The 20,117-nt window shown below is 38.5% G+C and overlaps 1 protein-coding gene across 1 annotated transcript; it reads left to right on the forward strand.

The window, feature by feature from the left end:
- The first annotated feature begins 1,000 nt into the window (after window positions 1–1,000).
- Window positions 1,001–19,174, forward strand: LOC101431443 (zinc finger matrin-type protein 1-like). The gene is made up of 2 exons (XM_058291164.1): window positions 1,001–1,077; window positions 17,895–19,174. Exons 1-2 carry the CDS (start codon window positions 1,001–1,003, stop codon window positions 18,955–18,957), a joined length of 1,140 nt encoding a protein of 379 aa, XP_058147147.1. The 3' UTR covers window positions 18,958–19,174.
- Window positions 19,175–20,117: the final 943 nt, after the last annotated feature.

Consider the following 20,117-nt stretch of genomic DNA (forward strand, 5'->3'; position numbering starts at 1 on the left):
GTACTATAAGCTGTAAGGAGAAGCCAGGACATACTTTGTATGTTACATTGGAAATGTCCTCACCTAAATATCCAAGCTCATCCCCTTCAAATTTGGAGCTTCTTTCCAACAATTGGACACAATTTTACCAAATTCTCTGCCATTTTAAAACAAGGGTCACCTTTCTTGCAGTTTGCAAGGACACCTTTATCGTTTCTGTCTAACGTCTCATCAGAAGTAACTTTAGTGTCCATATTTCTACCAACAGGTTCTTCAAAGCAGTCTGGACCTATTCTATCGATTCTACTTTAGTACCATTCTTTGCAGCTAGGGATGCTGAGCTGCGCCTGGATCGTGGAACATTAAGTGACCATGTGACCTAAGTGCTATAATGATCTGGGTATTTATCTTATCCACCAGGTCTCTGGTCAGTCCGTAACATCCACATTCATCCTCAGTTGAAGTGGTATAAAAGATAACAGGGGCAACCATGTTCCAAAGGTACCAACAAGTTGCATGAACAGGTTGCTCATCATTCCTACTCTGATTAAGATGCCATTTCTTCCTCATCCTACACTTATGGCCTCCTGGCCAGTTCCCTGTAGTTCGTGGATAAAAGAGAAAATCATTTTAATCTGGTTTATAGATGGATTGGCATGGTATCCTGATCCTTGTTTGGAGTGCTCTGCTGTAGTGTCACATCCCATGCATAAATGAATCTGGAAAAGTGTGGTGAGGGGAATTCTCCTTATGGACACCACTTTAATCAATGGATGTTATTTTTCCATTTGTCTGGAAGGAGATGGCTAGAAGTGGAGATCTACTCTGGTTAATGGAAAGTGTACAATAGTTTGGTCAGCTGGTCAGGACTTGGAAGGGACAAACCTGGAGGTTTGATAACAAGGTGGTCTGGGGAAGAGGCAGATACACAGACTTCGAGAATGGCCCCAGAGTGTGAGGAGATGTGAATGCCTTGTGAATCTTCCCCCAAGCGTGCCCACCACAGAGGAGGCTTTTGATAATGAGGTGGAGAAGATTCTTGCTTAGTGGCTTCGTGATCAAAGTGACCGTGGTGACAGTCATGGATATTGGTCATGGGTATGCTTGTGTTGTTCCTGATCTCAGAGGGAAGTGTTTTAGGATTTCACCATTGGAAATGTTGTTGGCTGTGGGTTTTTCATATATACTCTTTATCATTTCAGAATATTCCTTGTATTACAATCTTTTGCAGTGTTGTTATCAGGAAAGTGTGCTGTATTTTGTCAAATGCTTTTTCTGCATCTATAGATATAATCATGTGATTTTTTCCTTCATTCTGTTTATATGGTGCATCACATTGATTGATTTTCCTATGTTGAACCATCCTTGCATACCCGGAATGAATGCCACTTGGTCATAGTGTATAATTTTTTAAATGTGTTGTTGAATACGGTTAGCAAGTATTTTGTTGAGGACTTTTGCGTCCAGGTTCATTAGAGAAAGTGGTCTGTAATTTTCCTTTCTTGTGGCATCTTTGTTTGGCTTTGGTACTAGGGTAATGTTGACATCATAGAATGAGTTAAGTAATGTTCCTTCTGTTTCGATTTCTTGGAAGAGTTTCAGCAGGATTGGTGTTAGTTCTTTCCGGAATGTTTTGTAGAATTTACCTGTGAAACTGTCTGGCCCTGGGCTCTTCTTAGTTGGGAGGGTTTTAATGACTGATTCTATCTCTTTACTTGTGACTGGTTTGTTGAGATTGTCAATTTCTTCTTTCATCAATATAGGTTGCTTATGTGTTTCTAGGAATTTGTCCATTTCCTCTGATTTATCATTTTTGTTGGAATATAGTTTTTCAAAGAATCCTCTTCTGATAGTTATATTTCTATGGGGTCAGTGGTGATACCTCCTTTCTCATTTCTTATTTTGTGTATTTGCATCTTCTCTCTTTTTTTCTTTGTTAGTCCAGCTAAGGGTTTGTCAATTTTATTGATCTTCTCATAGAATCAACTCTTGGTTTTGTTTTTCTTTTCAAGTGCTTTCTTATTTTCTATTTCATTTAACTCTGCTCTGATCTTTGTTCTATCTTTCTTTCTTCTTCCTGTGGGGTTACTTTGTTGTTGTTTTTAATAATTCCTCCAAATGTGCAGTTAGTTCTTCACTTTTTGCTCTTTCTTCTTTTTTGATGTATGGATTTATAGCCATAAATTTCCCTTTCAATTCTGCTTTTGCTGCGTCCCATAAGTTTTGGTATGTTGTGTTATCATTTTCATTAGTTTCAAGGTAGTTATTAATTTCTTTTGAGATTTCCTCTTTGACCCACTGTTTTTCTAGGAGTGTCCTATTTAATTTACATCTCTTGGTATGAATTCGGGGCATCTGGCCCTTGCAGATTTCCAGCTTCCCTCCACTGTGGTCAGAGATATTATTTTGTATGTCTTCGAGCTTTCTGAATTCATTGAGCCTTTCTTTGTGGCCTAGCATATGGTCTATCTTGAATAATGATACATGCGCCCTTGAGAAAAATGTATATCCTGCTGTATTTGAGTATAATGATCTGTATGTGTCTATTAGGTCCATCTCCTCTAATATACTGTTCAAAGTTTTTGTTTCTTTATTGATTCTTTTTTTTTACTGATTTTGTAAAAATATTACATTAAAAAAATATGAGGTCCCATTCGACCCCACCTCCCCCACCGCACCCCTCCCCCCCAGCAACACTCACTCCCATCATCATGACACATCCATTGCATTTGGTAAGTACATCTCAGGGTATCTCTGCACCTCATGGTCATTGGTCCACATCATGGCCCACACTCTCCCCCATTCCATCGAGTGAGCCCTGGGAGGATTAACAATGTCCGGTGATTGCCCCTGAAGCACCATCCAGGGCAACTCCAAGTCCCAAAGGCGCCTCCACATCTCATCTCTTCCTGCCATTCCCCATACCCATCAGCCACCAAGTCCACTTTTCCCACTCCAATGCCACCTTTTCTCTGAGGTCCTTGGATTGGTTGTGTCCGTTGCACTTCTATGTCAAGAGGAGGCTCAGATTCCACATGGTTACTGGATGCAATCCTCCTGCTTTCAGTTGTAGGCACTCTAGGCTCCATGGTGTGGTGGTTGTCCTTCTTCAACTCCATCTTAGCTGAGTGAGGTGAGTCCAATAAATCAGATTGTAGGAGCTGGAGTCTGTTGAGGCTCAGGGCCTGGTTATCATATTGTCAGTAAAAAGATTCAATCCCCTAAATATATCTGAAACCCCAATACCAACTACAATTCCAGTAAAGTAGCATGATAGTCTTATGAAAAGAGATCCCTCTGGGTCCAGTTTCATCACGCAGAAACACCAGCTCCAAAGAAGGCCCATCTGACATGGCAGTGAACCCTATCTGCCATGACCATAGAACCCGTGGGTCCCTTTAGCCCTCAAAGGAACCAATACCTGGGCATTGTATCTACTTTATCTGTCTCTTAGACTCTGCTCAGTTGTGCATAAGGGCAGTCCTTCTGACAGCCTCCAGACTCTCTTTTTTTTTTTAGAGACTCATAGCCATATAAACTCATTTCTCCTTTCTATTTCCCCCTTACATTAGATCAAACAGCATTTTAAAGTCATATTATTCTATGTAGACAGGGATATTCTACTGATCCGCATCGAACCTTCAATTCAAGGTCATTCTCCAGTTGCATCATTAGTTGTTAGTTGATAGTGATCCCTCGGTGCCAGGGAGGCTCATCCCCGGGTGTCATGTCCCACGCTTGGGGGAAGGCATTGCATTCAGATGCTGAGTAAGGCTTTGAGACTGGCCACATTTGAGTAACATGAAGGCTGTCAGGAGGAAATTCCCAGGCACAGTGCTACTCTAGGCCTTGTTCTTATTTCAGGCATATAGGCTCACAAGCATAGTCATTAGTATCAGGGGCTCACTGTTGGACCCTCATTCCTTCTCGGTCCTTGCTGCTGTACTTGGGGAACTGCCACTGCTCCCCTAGGGACCATGGCACAGCACGCCCGGCCAGGGACCCAGTACTCCCCCAGCTTTAGTTTTTAATTGTTGCCACTATGAGTATATCCAAACATTACCATTCACCCTGGACATATGCCCTGTATAGCTCCCTGTCAGCCATATATCCCCTGTCAATAGTATCCTATACCAGTATTCCTCCGCTGCCATTGTTGGACCACTCTGGGATCCAGAACTTCCTAAATATTGAAGCCCCAATATCATGTCAGGATCTCTTACTAGCAAAATGGGATATAGCGATGGGTTTAAAGGTTAGATATAGAATACGTGTTGACTTGGAAAAATTCTACATCCTATCTTTTTCTTTTCCTTTTTATTTTTCCCCTAATTATTGAACTTCTCTTCACAAGAGCCCTAGACCACAGCAATTCATGTATGCAATATACAGGACTCCCACACATCAACCACAAAACCTTTTCCCTTCCACAGCTATACTCTAACAGCCTATTCACAACATATTTACTTAAAGTGATGTACAGAGTCTGAGACAATAGCTTTCAAACCAGGTGACATCTGTGCTTACATTGTGGTGCATACTTTAGGACACGCAATTTTCTAACATTTTTAGTTATCCTATGTTTTACATTATGGTTTACATTATCATTCTGTCGTCCCCTATATGTTTATGATGTAATATTACATATTTTATATCCATTCTTGTGTACTCTCACGAAACTCCTCTCTTACCCCACATTTACCTTGGTTACACACATTTAACATCCGTTTTCCCATCCCCTTGGTGCCCACAGTGACAGCCAACCTCTGTTTCCCAAGGAGCCACATCCAGAGATACTTGCAAAAGTGTTCAGGTCCTAAATTGCTCAGCTGCCCTAATGCCCTGGGAGCCACCCTTTCTCTCGAGAGATACAGTTCCCTCTATTTGATGGCATTAGTCCTCCCCAGGATGTGGGTCCACCCCCACTCTCACTACTTGGGTCTCTACCCAATGGTACCACCCACTCTGGCAAAATGAGCATTCAGACATTCCCCAGGATCCCGTCCCGCATCGGACCAACCCTTCCGAGCATCCTAAACAGGTAACCCTCTTAATTATATTTTGATACGATTTTGTCAGCATTTTACTCTCAACCAACACCTAACACTCTCCTGTGTTCGTATGCTACCCCTCCCTCCCCCCACTTTTTGGGCAATATTACCCATCCGCCCATCCCCACCCCCCTCAGACCCGCAAAGCCCCACCCAAAGGCAACCCCTTGCCCCCATTTTATCTCTTCTTTGTGTTCATACTTACCGCCAGCTCATCATAAATTCCACCCCTGCAGACGTTGGCTCACATTCTTCCTCCACCCCCCGATTTCCTGTAAGCCTATTGTTCAGTCTCTAGCTCTCTGAGGCAGCTTTCTTATTTCATATCATTGAGTTCATGTAGTATTTGTCCTTCAATGCCTGGGTTGCTTCACTCAACATAAGGTTCTCAAGATTCATCCATGTTATCACGTGTGTTTGTAGTGTATTTGTTCTTACAGCCGAGTAGTATTCCATTGTGTGTATATACCACATTTTATTGATCCACTCAACTGTTGATGGTCATTTGGGTTGATTCCAACTTTTGGCGATAGTGAACAATGCTGCTATGAACATTGGTGTACATATATCGGTTTGTGTCCTTGTTTTCAGTTCTGCTGGGTATATACCCACCAGTGGTATTGCTGGATCATATGGCAAATCTATGGTTAGCTTTTTGAGAAACTGCCAAACTGTCCTCCAGAATGGTTGAATCCTTCTGCATTCCCAACAGCAGTGGATGAGTGTTCCCCTTTCTTCACATCCTCTCCAGCATTTGTATTCTTCTCTTTTTTTTTTATAGCTGCCAATCTTATGGGAGTAAGATGGTATCTCATTGTAGTTTTGATTTGCATTTCCCTGATAGCTAGAGATTTGGAGCATTTTTTCATGTGCTTTTTAGCCATTTGTATTTCTTCTTTGGAGAAGTGACTGTTTAAATCTTTTTCCCATTTTTTAAATGGGTTGTTTATCTTTTTATTTTCAAGATATAGGAGTTCTTTATATATGCAAGTTATAAGTTTCTTATCAGATATATGGTTGTCAAATATTTTCTCCCACTGTGTGGGCTCCCTTTTTACTTTCTTAACAAACTCCTTTGAGGTGCAGAAGGCTTTAATTTTGAGGAAGTCCCATTTATCTATTAGTTCTTTTGCTGCTCGTGCTTTTGGTGTGATATTCATGAAGCCATTTCCTATTACAAGGTCCTGTAGATGTTTCCCTACACTGCTTTCCAAGGTTTTTATGGTCTTGGCTCTTATATTTAGGTCTTTGATCCATCTTGAGTTGATCTTTGTATAAGGTGTGAGATGGTAATCCTCTTTCATTCTTCTACATATGGCTATCCAGTTCTCCAAGCACCATTTGTTGAAAAGGCCACTCTCTCCCAGTTGAGAGGGTTTGGTGGCTTTATCGAATATTCTATAGCTATATATGTGAGGTTCTATATCAGAGCTTTCAATTCGATTCCATTGGTCTGTGTGTCTCTCCTTATGCCAATACCATGCTGTTTTCACTACTGTAGCTTTGTAGTATGTTTTGAAGTCTGGTAGTGTGATTCCTCCAATTTCGTTTTTCTTTTTCAGTATGTCTTTGGCTATTCGGGGTCTCTTTCCTTTCCAAATAAATTTCATAGTTAGTTTTTCTAGTTCCTTAAAGAAGGCTGTGTTGATTTTTTTGGGATTGCATTGAATGTGTAGATCAGTTTTGGTAGGATAGACATCTTGATAATATTCAGTCTTCCTATCCATGAACAAGGAATATTCTTCCATTTATTTAGGTCTTCTTTAATTTCCTTGAACAGTCTTGTATAGTTCTCGGTGTATAAGTTTTTTATCTCTTTCGTTAAATTTATTCCTAAGTATTTGATTTTTTTATTTACTATTGTGAATGGTATTTGTTTCTTGATTTCCTCCTGATCTTGCTCATTATTGGTGTACAGAAATGCTACTGATTTTTGAGCACTGATCTTATAACCTGCAACTTTACTAAACTCATTTATGAATTCTAGAAGCTTTGTTGTAGATCTCTCAGGGTTTTCTATGTATAGGATCATGTCATCTGCAAATAATGAAATTTTGACTTCTTCCTTTCCAATTTGAATGCCTTTTAGATCTGGTTCTTGCCTCAGTGCTTGAGCAAGTACTTCTAAGACAATGTTAAATAGGAGCAGAGACAATGGGCATCCTTGTCTTGTTCCTGAGTTTAGAGGGAAGGATTTTAGGATTTCTCCATTGTAAACAATGCTCGCTGTAGGTTTTTCGTATATACTCTTTATCATGTTCAAAAAATTTCCTTGTATTCCAATCTTTCTGAGTGTTTTTATCAAGAAAGGGTGCTGTATTTTGTCAAATGCTTTTTCTGCATCTATAGATATAATCATGTGATTTTTTTTCCTTCAATCTGTTTATATGGTGTATTACGTTGATTGATTTTCTTATGTTGAACCATCCTTGCATACCTGGAATAAATCCCACTTGGTCGTGGTGTATCTTTATTGATTCTTTTTGGAGATGTTCTGTCCAAAGTTGATAGTTGTTTATTAAAGTCTCCCACTGTAATTGTAGAGGCATCGTTTCTTTCACATAGTTTTTCCACTGTTTGCCTCACGTATTTGGAGGTAACCTTATTAGGAGCATAAATATTTATGATAGTCTGTTCTTCTTGAAAGATTATCGCTTTCACTAATATGTAGTATCCATCTTTGTCTCTCACAATTGTTTCACATTTAAAGCCTATTTTGTCTGATATTAGTATAGCTACTCCTGCCATTTTTTGGTTGTTGTTGGCTTGTAAGATTGTTTTCCAGCCATTCACTTTCAAACTCCTTGAATACCTGGGACTAAGATGTGTTTCTTTTAGACAGCATATAGATGGACCATATTTCCTTATATGATCGTCCAGTCTGAATCTTTTGACAGGTGAGTTTAATCCATTGACATTCAGTATTATTACTTTCCAGGAATTGCTGATGTTAGCCATATTTTGTTTGGACTTGTTTGGTTGTTGTTTTTTTCCTTCTCTTTTTGTCTGTTTTGTTCCTCTTACACTCTCCTCCATCTCTGTCTCTCCTGTTTTTTTTCCTTCCTGCAGAATTCCCTTTAGTATTTCTTGAAGGGCAGAGTTCTTGTTGGAATACTCTTTTAATTTCTGTTTATCTGTGTAATATTTTGAACTCTCCTTCATTTTTGAATGCTAGCTTAGCTGGGTAGAGTACTCTTGGTTGGAAATTTTTTTCTTTTAGTACCTTGACTTTATCATACTACTGCATTCTGGTCACTTCTGAAGGATTTTAGCATTTTTATCTGAAGTTTCAAAGCTATTAGAATAATGGAGAAGGATTTTGGTGAAATTCTTATCTTGGTGTGTGTGTGGGGGAGAGTTTAGGTAGGGCTAATCATCAACATAATCTAATCAAGTTACTGGGATCATTTTATACTAGCCTCTGACAAAAAAATCTAGTTATAAAAGTCATTTGGAGAATTTTGATAGTGTTAAAATAGCTAATGAGAATTTCAAAGAACAGTGGTAACTTCAGAAGCCCACTTTACAGTCAGGTGAGCACATAATAAATAATAATTTAGCATATAACTCTTTTACTTCACTCTTCATCCATTTCCTCCTATCTTTCTGTCTTTGCTTTCTATCTGCTGTGGTTTGTATACATTTCTCCCAGTAGCTCATTTCTTTCTCTTCATCATTCTCACTGCTTTATTCATGTTCCTCAACCAGCCCCAGATCTTATTAGCACAGGAATGGCTACCATAAGGATATGGAACCAAAGTAGGTATGTATTTTTATTTCCTGTCTTTGTTTTATTTATCTTATTAATTTCAAGCCTCTTATTGCACTTTGATGTCTCACCTTCATCTGTATTCAATACATTAAAACATCATAAGCTTCTCTAAAACCAGCTTGAATTTCTCAAGGTTTTGTCTTTGCCGGTAGAACGTTTTCTATTCAGTCACCCACACTGGAATGTTTGAGGGCATCTTTGACTATTTAACTCCATATATCCTCTCCACCAGCAAGTCTTATTAAGAGTAAAAAGACAGGTTGATCCTTTCTGTTCCCTTTCATTCTATTTCTGCTACCATCAACTCACACCTTAACTCTGTAACAACCATCTGGAACATTTACTAGTACCTTATTATTCTTTCACTCCCAAGTAGCAAGATTTTAATTCTAGGTCATTACCACAGTTTGCCTTTTATACTTCTATATCCATGTTACTGAGTGCTACTATAGAGAATTATGTAAGATACCTGTACAGAGTCTTAGAATCCAACCTCATTTGCTTCTTTGGCTCTACCTAATCCTTTTCTTCACTTTCCCTTCAACAATGACTGTAAACCTATGCCACTCTTCACACTTTTCCCCTGCCCTACATTCTGCCTCCTCACACTAATCAAAAAAGGTTCTTTCTTATTTCAGTAAGAAATATTTAGCTGTCAAATGTGGATTACAAAGTACCTTGTCTTCACTAATTCCTTTCTTAATCTTGAGTTCCCCTTTAACTACGATAGTCTCCCCTTTTCTTCTCAGTCAAGATTTTTTGCAAGCATGGTCTGTATTTATTGTCTTACATTTTATTTACTCATCCTCAACTCACTGCTATTTGTTGGCATACATAATCCAGCCCTCCATACCCCCACTGTACCACTCCACTGAAACTGCTCCTCACAGGATCATAGTGACCTCTTAATTTCCAAATTCAATGAACACCATTCATTCCTTGTACTATTGATCTCTCTTGCATTTACCTACTTTCCCCAATCATTCTTCTATGAAACGCTCCATTTCCTTAGCTCCTTTTACAGTACATGCTCCTGTTCATCCTTATAACACTATTTCCTTTGTTAACGTCACAGTCTTTTTATGGGCTCTTCCTCCTCCATCATCTTAGTTTAAAGGGTGGCACTCTCCATTGTTTTATCATTATATTGCTATTCCTGTGGCCATCCATAAATTGCACTCAGAAAATCTTATCTGCCCTGATTGTTTTAACTACACCCATGAATTTATATCTCCAGAATATCTCGGACTTCTCTTCTAGCTTACAAATGCCCATATGTAACTGCCTGCTGGACATCTTTACATGGAAGTCCCACAGATACTTCAGACAGTGTCCAAAATAAAACTCACTGTTGTTTACTCCCCTACCCCTTAAACCAACACTTTTCTGAAGTTCCAAATTCAGTTAATGGGACCAGCACCTCACCAGTTTCCAAATTAGGTTTCTTGGACTTTGTATTTTAGAATCCTTTAGATTCCTTCCTCTCTCTTATCTCCCACTTTCAATCAGTCACCAAGATTTTCCATTTTTAAAGCTAATTATTTCTTCAATCTCTCTACCTCTATCTCTCTGTGTTATGACTTTTCGAGTACAGGCCCTTCATTATCTCTTGCCTTGTTAATAATAGTGGCCTCATAACTGTGGTCTCCTTGTTTCCAGGCTTTTTCCTCTTAAATTCGTCCTCCTTATTGCAGGTAGAAGAAAGATGTATCTAAAACACACAATTGACTATGTAACTTACTGCTTAAACCATTTCAAGATTTCCCAAAACATTGAATAAAGTCTAGGTCCCTTAGAATAAAACAAAAGCCTCTCTTTTAATCTTACTCCTTTTGCCTTTCCCATCCCTCCCCTCTAGTCTACTCTCCAACAATTCAAAATTGTGAGAAGTTGCATAAACACTTCTGTGCAGACATCTCCAGGTTCCCATATTGACCTAAGTTCCTGTGCTTGTTTGTGATGCATACTTCTCTTTCCTCTTACCAAATGAGACTGAAATCTTCTTTTCATATATCTTTTTCCAACTCTGGACTTATGAGAAACCTAACTGTTTTATTCACTTTGTAAGCCTAGCATCTAAAATGATGTTTGGTGCCACATAGGTGTGCAGTGTTCATTGCACAGAGTATTTGAACTCAACAATTCGTGTTCATTTCTGTCCCTGCTGTACATGATATTGCGTTCATCTCCTAGAATATTCTAATCTGCTTTCTGTACAACTCTAATCCTTCCTGTTCTCAAAGATCCATCACAACAGACCCCATACTACTCTAGCTCTCAATATTCTTCTCTTTCTCTTTCTCTAATTTCCTATAGGCTTTACTGTGCATTGACAATTGCATCAATTATAGCTGCTCAACCTAAATAGCTTCTTTGTGATAAGATATTTTATTTTATTCTGGAATATCCTTCGCAGTGTTTTATATAAATATGAGTACCTAGTTTTTCTCAATTTGTATTTGCTAATTGTTTTTGAGAGACAATATAGTATAAAGTGTTATGCATAGATTTAAAGATATGTTGGAAGTCATGCTCAGTTGAATCTCAGGTTTAAACTGAATGAAAATCATGGTATTTCTCAAGATTGAATTAGGACGAAATGAAATAATACATACAATAGCTGTCATCAATAAATATTATTTCTAAAGAAATATTTTAGTTCTCTCATAATTTACAAACAGGTAAATTGGACATTTTCTGTTTTTCATCATAAGATAGCTTCTTCATTACATTGTATTTTTGCATTTTTACATACATGTAGCTCTCAATTGATTTTTCCCATTTAAGATATAAAAATATTGGTTTTCAACCTTGGCTACACATTAGAAAAATGCAGGGAGCTTTTAGAAATCCCAATGCACAGGCCATCCTTAAAATGCAATGGACACAACCAATCCAATGTCCACAGAGAAAATGTGGAATGGGTGTGGGAAGGGTAGCCATGGTGGCTGCTGGGTTTGGGGAATGGGAGGAAGAGATGAGATGTGGAGGCGTTTTCAGGACGTGGAATTGTCCTGCGTGGTGCTTCACGGACAATTACGGGACATTGTAGATCCCCCCAGGGCCCACTGGATGGAAGGTGGGAGAGTGTGGGCTATGATGTGGACCATTGACTATGGGGTGCAGTGATGCTCAGAGATGTACTTACCAGGTGCAATGGATGTGTCAAGATGATGGGAGAGAGTGTTGCTGTGGGGGGAGTGGGGGGTGGGGGCAGTGGGGTTGAATGGAACCTCATATTTTTTGAATGTAATTTTTAAAAATAAATAAATAATTAAAAAAACAAACAAACCCTGAGACCTATGTATTAGTATTTTGTTTTTTCTTTTTTAACTCCCCAAGTGATTCTGATGTGGAGCCAAGATTGAAAAATCAGTGTTAGACTAGAAAAACATGCATTTCTCCAATAATGCTTTGAAAATAAGACCATAATCTGGGGAGTTAAGAGATAAGGCTATGATTAGGATATAAGTGGACCCACAAGTGTTAAGTTATGAAAAATTCTGAAAGGTACAACATACAAAGAAGCCTGAATATCTAGGAGAACTCAGGGAAAAAAAAGGAATTAACAAGTGTTGAGGGCAGTGAAGCTGGCTAGGGCCAAGGAGTAGTCCTTGAGATGGGAGAATGGAGAAAATGAGAAAAATAGTGGAGGCAGGTTCCAGGAGGATTGCACCAGACCTTTTGACCTTGGGCCAATTTATATTATTTTCTGAGACATCTAGAGCCTGTACAAAGATCAAGAACACCACTGTGTGAAAAGTATAAGAGCTAAGATAATAACCAGACCACAATTTTGGAACTGCCCCTGACTCTTCAATACATGATCTGCAGCTCCCCCAAACCTTTACTGTCAACGTAGGAATCTTGGTTCTGATGTCACTGTGGAGAAAGAAAGGAGGAACTGGGGAGAACACTATATACAGTATACTTTATAACTATTCACATGAAACAAATTTCATTATGTGAAACCTCTGCACTGTAATCTGAGTTTATAGTCATAATGAAGGTTACTGGCTCTATAATCTAGGACTGTGCTCTATAACCTCTGGCAGCACAGTAAAATCATCTGAAAGTTTTCAAGAAGTGCCAAAGCCTGGCTCCATCCCTAGAGCATCTGATTTAATTGGTAAATAAAATTAATTATTCCAGCCTCTCTCATCATGGCCACGTGGAGCAGCTTGTGACAGTTTCGTTTTTGCAGAACATCCAGGTATTAAGAGGGGAAATAAAAGACAAAAAGACCAAAAAAGAGAGAGAGAGAAAAAAAGTGTGATTTTGAAATTTAAGAGAACACTGAAAATTTATATTTTATAGTAACATTATTCAGATTGCATTTAAACTTCAAAAATATTTAAGGTAAGTGTAACCCTGTAAAGTGGATGAGGTATTAAAACAAGATGAACACTTCTGACTTAAAAAAATGGATATTTTTGAAGTCCCCCAAAGATTCATTTCTGTAACCAATATTTTTTTAAATTATTTATTTATTTTTAAAAATTACATTCAAAAAATATGAGGTCCCATTCAACCCCACCGCCCCCACGCCCCACTCCCCCCACAGCAACACTCTCTCCCATCATCTTGACACATCCATTGCACCTGGTAAGTACATCTCTGAGCATCACTGCACCCCATAGTCAATGGTCCACATCATAGCCCACACTCTCCCACCTTCCATCCAGTGGGCCCTGGGGGGATCTACAATGTCCCGTAATTGTCCGTGAAGCACCACGCAGGACAACTCCACGTCCCGAAAACCCCTCCACCTCTCATCTCTTCCTCCCATTCCCCAAACCCAGCAGCCACCATGGCTACCCTTCCCACATCCATTCCACATTTTCTCTGTGGACATTGGATTGGTTGTGTCCATTATACATCTATGTCAAGTGGGGGCTTAGATTCCACATGAATACTGGATGCACTCCTCCTGCTTTCAGTTGTAGACACTCTAGGCTCCATGGTGTGGTGGTTGACCTTCTTCAACTCGATGTTAGCTGAGTGGGGTAAGTCCAATAAATCAAAGTGTAGGAGCTGAAGTCTGTTGAGGCTCTGGGCCTGGGTGTCATATTATCAGTCCAGAGATTCAAATCCCCTAAATATATCTAAAACACCCAGCACCAACTAGAATTCCAATAAAGTAGCATGCAAGTCTTGTGAAAAGAGATCCCCTCTGAGTCCAATTCCATCACGCAGAAACACCAGCTCCAGAGAAGGGCCATCTGCCATGGCAGTGAACCCCATCTGCCATGATCATAGAACCCGTGGGTCTCTTTATTCCTCAAAAGAACCAATACCTGGAGTTGTATCTACTTTATCTGTCTCTCAGACTCTGCTCATTTGTGCATAAGGGCATTCCTTCTGACAACCTCCAGACTCTTTTTTAGAGACTCATAGCCTTATATTCTCATTTCTCCTTTCCATTTCCCTCTTACATTAGGTCAAACAGCATTTTGAAGTCATATTATTATATGTAGACAGGGATATTCTGCTGATCCGTGTTGAACCTTTAATTCAAGGTCCTTTTCTAGTTGCATCTTCAGCTGATATGTGGTAGTGATCCCATGGTGCCAGGGAGGCTCGTCCCCGGGTGTCATGTCCCACGCTGGGAAGACTGCACTGCATTTACATGCTGAGTTTGGCTGTGAGAGTGGCCACATTTGAGTAACATGAAGGCTGTCAGGAGGAAACTCCCAGGCACAGTGCTACTCTAGGCCTTATTCTTATTGGAGGTGTATAGGCTCAAAAGCATAGCCATAAGTATCAGGAGCCCACTGTGTGGCCCTCCTTCCTTCCTGGTTCTTGCCGTTGCACCTGGGGAACTGCCACTGCTCCCCCAGGGTCCACGACAGTGACCCCCCGGCCAGGGGCCCAGTACCCCCCCAGCTGTTGTTTTTAATTGTTTCCACTATGAGTATATCTAGACATTACTATATACCGTGGGCATATGCCCTGTATAACTCCCTGTCAGCCATATATAACCTGTCAATAACATCCTATATCAGTATTACTCCGCTGCCATTGTTGAACCACTCTGTGATCCAAAACTTCCTGTAAAGTCAATCCCAGCCTAATGTCAGCTTCACAAGCATCTTATCTGTAACAAATATTGAGACCGTTAATCTAGAGAAAACCAGGACTAATGTTTCTCTTGTTTATCTTGGGTGCCCTTAGATTGTATGATACTTGACAAGCTCATCTGAGCCTTAGTTTCCAAACCTGTAAAATAAGTTTAGTGATCATTTCCTTGAAAAGGGTTTTTGTGAAGATGCACAGTCTTGGGTTTCGTACTTAGTTTTGCTGGGCTTTCATAATCTTCAGAGTTGATCACCCTCAAATCGGAGATTCACTAACCACAAACAAACTTGGAAGAGGCTGATAAATAATCCAGGAACTGGAAAGCTGTGTCCCTTTTTATATTATCCCCCAATTCCCTGATAATAATCACCTCAATATTAAACAATAATCTCCTGGCCCTATCCCACACACACAGAGTCATGTTCTCCAGGGAAGGGGATATAATGTATAATTTCAGCTAATACCCCGGGTGAGTTTTATCAAAGAAGTCTGGAAGACATTGCAGTTTAAATGAATACATTGTCATTCTGGTATTGATTTATCATAGGAGGAAGTATAAAATTTCAGTTCCCAGGTTTTGTTTTTTTATATAATCCTGGAAGTTCTCTTCTTGGTATCAAAGAGTGGGAAACAAAATTATAATTAGAAGGTGACTTGGTGAGCATGAAATTAGAAGACAGGGAGAGAGGATAGTTTTGAGAAATTATTCATTCAGATTTTTGCAAAATGTGATGAGCTCTCCTGAGCCCAGAAGAGAGTATTTCTCACTAGTGAGCAGAATCTTCACTGTCCTTCAAAATCAGTATCTTTCATTACCCCTGACAGAAGTCTCCTTTTTCAATAAATAATCTTTGCATTACCAAGATCAGTAAACCTGGTAAAGATTCATTTCACATCCTTTAAATGATTAGGTTTCTGTCTGATTTGAAAGAAGATGACCTTGGTTGTCCCTCCTGTCTCCTCACCATTTTATTGCTTTTTCCTTAAGGAGGAATCATTTTTATATTATGAAATTTATGAACTTATTTCTTCTGAAAGTGGAAGAATGGTGAGGTTAAGAAAGAAAGAATTAATTTATCCTCTTTCAAATTCTCTCTCAGGAACAGAATACGAGGCAACCGGTATATATGTTCTATTCTGTAGATCTTGACTCTCTTAAAGTGGTAACTACTAGTTTTGTTTTAGAATTTTACTTTCAGCTTTCATCCTGAGAGTGGGGCTCATTTAACCTCTCTCCTTTCTAAAACCACATTTTCTGTGGAAATTAGTTTTCTTAAACTAATGCACGACACTGATTTCAGGTAAGACAGTAAACATTTGCCTTTATTTGTCTTCAATATTCAGGCTTTCGTTGGGTGAAAGGAGAATTATGTACAAAGAAGGAAGTGGTTGATTGAGGAAATAAGAGGCAACAGTTGGTTAGGTGTGTTAAATTTGAGGTGCTTGCTGGACATCCATGTAGCAGCATGAAGCAGGCAAAGAGTTTATTAGGAAAGAGTTCATGGCTAGAGAGGCAAAGTGGTATAGTGGAAAGACTGCTAAGCTTTAAATTTAAGCGATACAGGCTGTTGAAGTATAACTACTGCTAATTTGCTGGATGACTTTTACCAAATCATTGAACTCTTCAGGCCATTTCTGTAAATTGGGAAAGTTTGAGTAGATGATGTCTAATACATTCCTGTACAATTCTAACATTATGTAATTCTAAGTGTATCCATACTGAACTTCTTAACTTGGACTGTCATTTTTTCAGCATTTTGGATGAAAACCTACATTTGCCATATTTGTAGTATCACCTTTACATCTTCAGAAATGTTCCAATCCCATTAGCAAGTAAATGAACATCAAATTAAGTAAGTATTTTTGCCAGAGGCTTTAGTTACACCGAAGACCAGGGACTCTGTCAATGCTTTTGCATGTATTTTACAAACTTTAGGCACTCATTTTCCTATGAGTTGATCCTGGATATGGTTATTGACAAAATGTAACAGCATATATTTTTGCATCCCCTAGGGAGCTCTCTAGCCATGATAATATCCTGAAAAGAGCTGGCCAACTGGTACTCATCCTGACCAGACAACATTGCCTTTCTTTACAAGGACTTTAAAGGGGTGCTCTAAGACTTACCATACAAATTCAGAGAATCCCTGGTAGGTTGGATTTGTTCTAGGGATTCAGTAGTCAGTTCACCATTTTTCTAATCAAGTATAGTGGTTAAGAACATAGATCTGGGTTGGAAGAGCAGATCCATCTTGCTACCAAGTGTGTAATGTTAGACAATTCTGTCGTAAGGTTGACACAAAATAAAATATGTGTAAGGTGACTGGTCCAGCACATAGAAGGAGCACTATAAATGTTTGGTCCATTCTATTTTGTTATTTTAAGGAGGGAAATATTGAGTGGACAATTGGGAACTGGGTAAGTCAGGTAGTAAGGCAGGGGAGGATTTAACAATGAAATATTTGCTTTGTTGCATTTTAAAATAAAGCACAGTATTTGTGTTACATTATTTCAATCTAGTAAAAAGTATTTATACAATTTGAGTTTGAATGATTAGGAACTAAATTGTCTGACTCACCAATTTAAACTTTATTTAGACTTTTATAAAGTACCTTCAGATTCTCAAACAAATAGTTATGTTACCAAGGAGCTGACTAATCAAAACTTTAGAAAGAATAATGTGACATTTTCATCAGACCATCCATCAGGGCATTAAATATTATTAATCCTTTCCCACACATCCCAACATGCTTTTAATTTTTGTACTATTATTTTAATACCCATCCTTCTTTTAATCTCAGTACTAAAATTTTTTGGTAAAAATTGTGAAGTGCCTGAGAGATATTTGAGTATCCCTGATGATTCTTTTGGCATAAAAAGTAATATATTATAGTTTTTTATGTAGTGGTAACCTTTTAAAAAATGGTCTTTTTTGAGGTTATTTTTTAAAAGCAAGGAAAATATTCCAAATAAAATAATCTAGTAACAAGATCTTTCTACTGTCTTCTTTGCAGAGAATCCCTTGTTATTAATCTAATAAAAAATTCAGAGAAGACACAAGACTCTTTCCAAGATGAGCTGGAAGATTATATCAAAATACAGAAAGCCATAGGACTAGAGCCAAAGACTTGTTTCAGAATGAAACGGCTCCATGGAGAAAACTCCATGGAAACCTATAGGTATAGAGAAGTGGTTGATTCCGGATCTAGAGATAGAATGTTGGAGCAAAGATTCTCATCTGAGACTCCCCATACTTACCAAGCACCATATAATATTTCTCCAATGGAAAGCCAATTACCTCATTGGTTACCAGTTCATTCAAAGAGAACATATGACTCTTTCCAAGATGAGCTAGAAGATTACATCAAAGTGCAGACAGCTAGAGGACTACAGCCGAAGACTTGTTTCAGAAAGTTGGGCAATAGGTCTATGGAAACCCATGGTTACAGAGAAATGGAGGATTTTAGGCCCATATATAAATTGTTTGAGCAAAGACTCCCATTTGAGACTTTCCAGACCTATCCAGGATCATACAGTATTTCACAGGCAATGGAAAGCCATTTACCTCATTTCTTACCATCTCATGACAGCAAACAGAGACTACACTCTGTGAGCTACTCTCAACTCACCAGAGATTATTTCTCAGATAATTCAGTACCCCTGTGCCTTAGTCAGCAAGAATATAACTCTGACCTCTACAATGTAGAAGTACACAAGTATCTTTCCTCAGAAAACAATACCTGTTGTCATCTAGCAGGTCATAAACAGAGACACCAGAAGAGAAGAAGACATCTGAAGGAAGGTGAAGAAACGCCAGAGAAGAAGCAGTCCAAGCATAAAAGGAAAAAGAGGTATGAGGTTAAGGATTTAGACAAAGACAAAAGCATCCAACAAAGGAAAAGAGAGATGGACCAAGTCAAGATTGGTTCAAGAAAGCTGAAGCATCGAAAGAAGAAAAAAAGCCAGGATTTAGTCTCTGAGAAAGAAGAGCATAAGCACAGAAAAGAGAAAAAGAAACCAGCAGTAGAAAAGACGGAAGAAGAAATGCTTTGGGATGAGTCCATTCTCGGATTTTGAAATTTTTAGTTCTGTTTACCTAAGGATGAATTGAAGCAATCAATTAATTATATGATTTTAGACAAAGTCAAGAGTATGCAGCAAAGTAAAGGAGAGGTGTTACAGTCAATGTCAGTTCAGGAAAACTGAAGCACTGAAAGAAGAAACAGAAAACCCTAAATATAGCCTCTGAGAAAGAACTTAAGCACAGAAATGAGAGACAGAAACCTGTTGATGAAAAGACGGAAGAGGCAATGTTTAAGGATGAAACTATTCTTCAGTTTTGAGCTGTTTAGCTTTGTTCCTTCAAGGTTGAATTGAAGAAATAGGTTGAGGGATTTGGGTTCAGGAAACTGATTTTATTTGAATTTCTTAGGTGGTCAGATACTTTTAACTTCTAACAAAAGCCAAGTAGAGTAAAAGTCCTCATTATGCCTTTTCCCTAACTTGGAAATTATTTTTCCTCATTTTCCAAAAGAAAAAGAAAAATTATACATTTCTTACATATGATGCAAGTCCCCTTAATAAAAGTGTCTGTACCTGTATTCGTCAAATTTCTGTGATAGCACATTGTTTACACTTGGGAGATCATTTATTTAAGTGAAAGAATTCCCAGGAATTGCAGAATCCATTCCTTCTTTGCATTCCTTGGTGTTTTATTGTTTTTGTATTATTTTCCTTTATGTTTCTTGATTTACTCCAAGGAAAATGTGTGGAACAATTTAGACTGACTTTTTCCTTTGCCTAATTTTCCCTGCATTCTTGTATTTTATAGTTGTGAAAATGGAAAATGAAACTATAATAATAAGATATATAGCTTTTTAAAAACTCTCAAAAAGTACTGATACAAAATCAGTCTATGTTCTGAAATGTTTATAGTAAAGTGTTTTAATTTCTACATATTGTTTTATGTAAATTACCATTTCCCATTCAAATGATTTTATTTGGTGAGTTAGAGGAGAAATAATTAAGCAGTACATACTTAGGACCACTGGGGAGACAATAGTATAAAATTGTCATTCGTATCTTTCACATCTTGCTTAGTAGAAGCTAATGTTCAGACTTGAGCCTAGGTTTAGGTTAGAAAAAATGACCTACTAATTACTTGAAACTGAAGAAAGAATAATAATGGTAGAGGTCCATGAGGATGTATTACCTTTACGTTGTTTTATCCTGACCAT

This window comes from Dasypus novemcinctus, chromosome X (genome assembly GCF_030445035.2).
Source record: "Dasypus novemcinctus isolate mDasNov1 chromosome X, mDasNov1.1.hap2, whole genome shotgun sequence".
NCBI lineage: Eukaryota > Metazoa > Chordata > Mammalia > Cingulata > Dasypodidae > Dasypus > Dasypus novemcinctus.

Excerpts from the sequence above, each read along its gene's own strand:
- LOC101431443 (XM_058291164.1), top strand. The coding sequence starts at position 1,001 with ATGAGGTGGAGAAGATTCTTGCTTAGTGGCTTCGTGATCAAAGTGACC. Across the intron at positions 1,078-17,894 it reads GTCATGGATATTGGTCATGG|AGAATCCCTTGTTATTAATC; the intron begins GTATGCTTGTGT and ends TCTTCTTTGCAG.